The sequence below is a fragment of the Monodon monoceros genome, unplaced genomic scaffold, assembly GCF_005190385.1.
Source record: "Monodon monoceros isolate NGI ecotype Baffin Bay Population unplaced genomic scaffold, NGI_Narwhal_1 Super_Scaffold_8, whole genome shotgun sequence".
NCBI classification, from domain to species: Eukaryota; Metazoa; Chordata; class Mammalia; order Artiodactyla; family Monodontidae; genus Monodon; species Monodon monoceros.
Window position 1 is genome coordinate 69,511,121 of NW_021703785.1, and position 4,118 is coordinate 69,515,238.

Sequence of the window (4,118 nt, forward strand, 5' to 3'; positions counted from 1 at the left end):
TTGTCTATTTTATATATAGTAGTGTGTATATGTCAATCCCAAACTCCCCTCCCCCCCTTTCCCCTTTGGCAACCATAAGTTTGATTTCTATGTCTGTGAGTCTATTTCTGTTTTGTAAATAAGTTCATTTGTATCATACTTTTAGATTCCACATATAAGTGATACCATATGATATTTGTCTTTCCCTGTCTGACTTACTTCACTTAGTATGATAATCTCTAGGTCCATCCATGTTGCTGTCAATGGCATTATTTCATTCCTTTCTATGGCTGAGTAACATTCCACTGTATATATGTACCACATCTTTATCCATTCCTCTGTCGACGGGCATTTAGGTTGCTTCCATGTCCTGGCTACTGTAAATAGTGCTGCAGTGAACATAGGGGTGCATGTATCTTTTCAAATTATGGTTTTCTCCAGATATATGCTTAGGAGTGGTTTTGCTGGATCGTATGGTAGTTCTATTTTTAGTTCTTGAAGGAACCTCCATACTGTTCTCCATAGCAGTTGTACCAATTTACATTCCCACCAACAGTGTAGGAGGGTTTCGATTGGCTAATTTTTTTTAAATACAATTAGTTTATTGATTGCTTACAACCAGTACTGCCAACCAGCATTACTTCCACTCATGCATCATTAAAAACAAAAAGGATATTTCCTTGGTATTTTCAAATGATGCATTATACATTAAACAAAAAAAGTTAGAACTTAAAATGCACCCTGATTAATTATGTAAACTGGTAATTTTAAAAAAAAGCATAACTAATAATTTGGTTCCTTTCTTCATAAAATGGAAATTTAAATATTTCTCCCGATAGTCTTGAGGTTCTCATTATGTTACGAGTAGTGCAAAGTGTGGCACACAGTTTCTTCTAGACAGGTGTGTCTTACACACCTTGTTAAACAAAGGAAATGTGCATAACAAGATGCATATAGTCAATGCGTGAATAGAAAGCATGTTTCAAATACAAGGTAGCCCCTCAGGTGACCATTGCTATTTGGGTTTTGCATTATCATTTATGGCATTATAGATTAATGACACATAACATACTTTTATACATTTTAACCCTGAAGAAAAATAATTGTTGCTTGAAAAAAAATTATTCCAGGTAGCCATTTGGTTTGTATCAGGAGAAAGTGAACCTCCAAGAGTTTAGTATCTGCCAAGTCTGGAATCATTAGCTCGAGTCAGTAAATCCGATGCACGACATACTTCACAGTGACTGTTTCCGAGTCTTGTCAATGCCTCTCCTCCGCAGGATGCTGGGTGCAGCATCTCCGGGACACCCTTGCATGTGGTTTTCCTTTCTTCTTTTTTTTTTGCTGGATTAACTGTATTACCGTATTATTTCCTCTTTTTCACCTCTTCTATGGCCTTCCATTTTATTTTATTTTATTTTATTTTTTTTTGGCGGTACGCGGGCCTCTCACTGTTGTGGCCTCTCCCGTTGTGGAGCACAGGCTCCGGACGCGCAGGCTCAGCGGCCATGGCTCACGGGCCCAGCCGCTCCGCGGCATGTGGGATCTTCCCGGACCGGGGTGCGAACTCGTGTCCCCTGCATCGGCAGGCGGACTCTCAACCACTGCACCACCGGGAAGCCCTGACCTTCCATTTTAATCATTCATAAGTCCTTTCAGAATATCTTCAGAGAGTTCCATGAGGGGACGTTCTGGAGATGGAAAATCCAAGGGAGGAAGACTGGATATTGGAATATCCTTGGCTTTCGCCTTTTAGAAGTCTGGCCTTTTCAGCCTTTAGCTGTTTATTTTCTCTCCTTAATCTTTCATTCTCAGCCACGAAGAATTCCACATGCCTCTTCGAATCTGCAATTTGGGTTGCCTGCTCCTCTATAATTGTTTTATCATCTCTTGGGGCTTTGCTTCCAATGCACAGCTCTGTTGGCTCGCTCTTCTGCTGAGGTAAAAATAGTAGTGTGTCTGGATCCCTGTCAAAGACCCCCTGAATTTCAGGCAAGTGTTTCTCTGTGGAAGGGCTGTAATTCTGAGAGAGCAGGGCGCTCTGGCTGTCTGCGTCCTCAGCAGAGGGTCTGTGAGATGCCTGAAGCTGGGCAGCGGCATCCTTGTCTGTGCTCTGCTGGGCTTTCAATCTTTCCTCCCGCCTTGCCCTCTTCCACCTCTCCTGGATGAGGAGAAGCTGTTTCATGTGACTATCCCTTTGCAGTTCCAGTGATAAATGAGCCTGCTCAGACTGTGTCAGCTTCATAGCTTCAGAAAGATACGCTGCAGCCTTTTTGTGACAAGAAATAGCCTCTTCGTATTTCCCTGCAGCTACTAAACGATCTGCTCGTCTGCTCTGATGAGCCAGGTTGAGGGGTCCTTCCATTATTTCCAGAGACCCCGGGGTAAGCGGCGGCCTGAGGAAGGGGAGCGAGGGAGCCCGGGCACATGGAGGGTAACAGCTGGAGAGCGCGACGCAGCGGCTGCGACTCTGGCCCCACTCCGCGCCCCGGGAGCCAGCGGTGGGCGCAGAGGGAGCCGGCTAATGTTTTTAAACCTCCCTTTTGTTTAGGAGAAAAGTTGGAGGAATCAAAGAAAACCCCCTTGGAAGTAGTATGTTTTGAGTTAATCTGACAACTAAGGGAAAACAAATGCTATAAAAGAAACAGTCTTACGGATCACAAATGGACAGCTTTAGGAGAAGCTAAAGAGGACATACAAAAGGTATTTGAAATGAAATTTCAGAGAGAAAAACTCTCTAAGGCAGGAATGTCTTCGGCCCAGAAATCTAAACTGGGTGCCAGGAATCTGGACAAGAACCCAGGAGGTCCGAAGTGAAGGAATTAAGGGCTCAGTGACTGGGGGCTGCTGAATGATACTTGAGAGAATTTCAGTCTGCTTAGAGGTTAACTCAGGTAATACCTCACAGGATCTCAAGTCTGGCGTCTTGTTGATAATGTTGGAGGTATACTGGTGTGGAATTTGTGGTACCCAAACAAGGGCGCGTGACTCAAAGCCACTCTTAACCACAGCCGCTGCCAGAAACCCAAGCCTCTGCTCACCCAGAATCACACCCACAGACTGCTCTGTGCAGCCCCCATCAGACCCAGTCCCCAGCCAGGCCTCCTCTCCAGGCTTCTACCGCCGCCTCACTTTGCCATCAGCAGACCCCTCAGCCCCGCCCCGCTCCTTCACAAGCACCTGGCTCGCCCTGAGAATGTTCCAGTACAGCCCTAGCAACTGGGGCTGTTGGTCTCTCTCACCTCTCGGACCTCAGGACCACAAACAAAAGTTGTGTTTTCCCGGGTCACCAGTGCTACGTGCAGACCATGTCTCTCCCTCTCTGCTGAGTAAGTCCCTGCATCTCTTCCATGCCACCTCCTTCTGATGTCCGTCATGCATGGACTTCCAGAAAAGCACCCCACTCCACACACACACACACACACACACACACGCACACGCACACACGCCCCTCACATCCAGAAGGCTTTACCTCCCGGCTGCCTCTCTGCCTGGCCACTCAACTCGTTCAGCATTTTTGGCCTCTTTCAAGGTTTGTGGAGATGACACATCTACGACGCTGGCCTCTCAGACCCTGATTCCTCAACAGACCAAGCGTCTGGGGAGCAGCCACCCCCCCCGGATTAGGTCAGCATATTTCCTCTGGGCTCTAACCCTACATCCCTCTCACCCATCACCCCTCCCTGGCCCTCTGCTCCTGTTCAGAAGCCACCACAGGATCCTTTAACTCCACCAGCACTAGCATCCCCTGGGCGTGCACTTGGAAGGGGCTTCCCTCCTAATCGGAACCTTGTCATCCTTCCCCCAACTCACCCCCCCTCCCCCGCCCTCTCACCTCCCTTTTGTCTTGAAACAATGCTCTCTTTCTCCTCCTCAGGACCACTCCCAGTACGGTTTATGCTGGAGATGGGTCACCCTCATTCCTCAGAGCCCGTTGTTATATTTTCAGGGATTCTGCAAACTCTTTGACATTGTGTCGGTGACTTGGAATTGGCTGTGCGGACAGTATTTACACCAATACAAATGAAGGTTTCGGTTTCCAAAGGGGGTTTTGTTAAACATCTATCAAGCTCATCACTGGTTTATCTTGCATCCTCTTGCCGCTACCGATGACACGTTTCTCTGCTACCCGCCTCTCC

The 4,118-nt window shown here is 47.0% G+C and overlaps 1 protein-coding gene across 1 annotated transcript; it reads right to left on the bottom strand.

The window, feature by feature from the left end:
* Window positions 1-1,645: 1,645 nt before the first annotated feature.
* LOC114887961 (nuclear receptor-binding factor 2-like) lies at window positions 1,646-2,408 on the bottom strand. The gene is made up of 2 exons (XM_029209776.1): window positions 2,324-2,408; window positions 1,646-2,241 (listed from the first exon to the last, which is right to left on the bottom strand). Exons 1-2 carry the CDS (start codon window positions 2,406-2,408, stop codon window positions 1,646-1,648), a joined length of 681 nt encoding a protein of 226 aa, XP_029065609.1.
* Between the last annotated feature and the right edge of the window lie 1,710 nt (window positions 2,409-4,118).

Excerpts from the sequence above, each read along its gene's own strand:
- LOC114887961 (XM_029209776.1), bottom strand. The coding sequence starts at position 2,408 with ATGTGCCCGGGCTCCCTCGCTCCCCTTCCTCAGGCCGCCGCTTACCCC. Across the intron at positions 2,242-2,323 it reads TGGAAGGACCCCTCAACCTG|CGTATCTTTCTGAAGCTATG; the intron begins GCTCATCAGAGC and ends AAAAGGCTGCAG.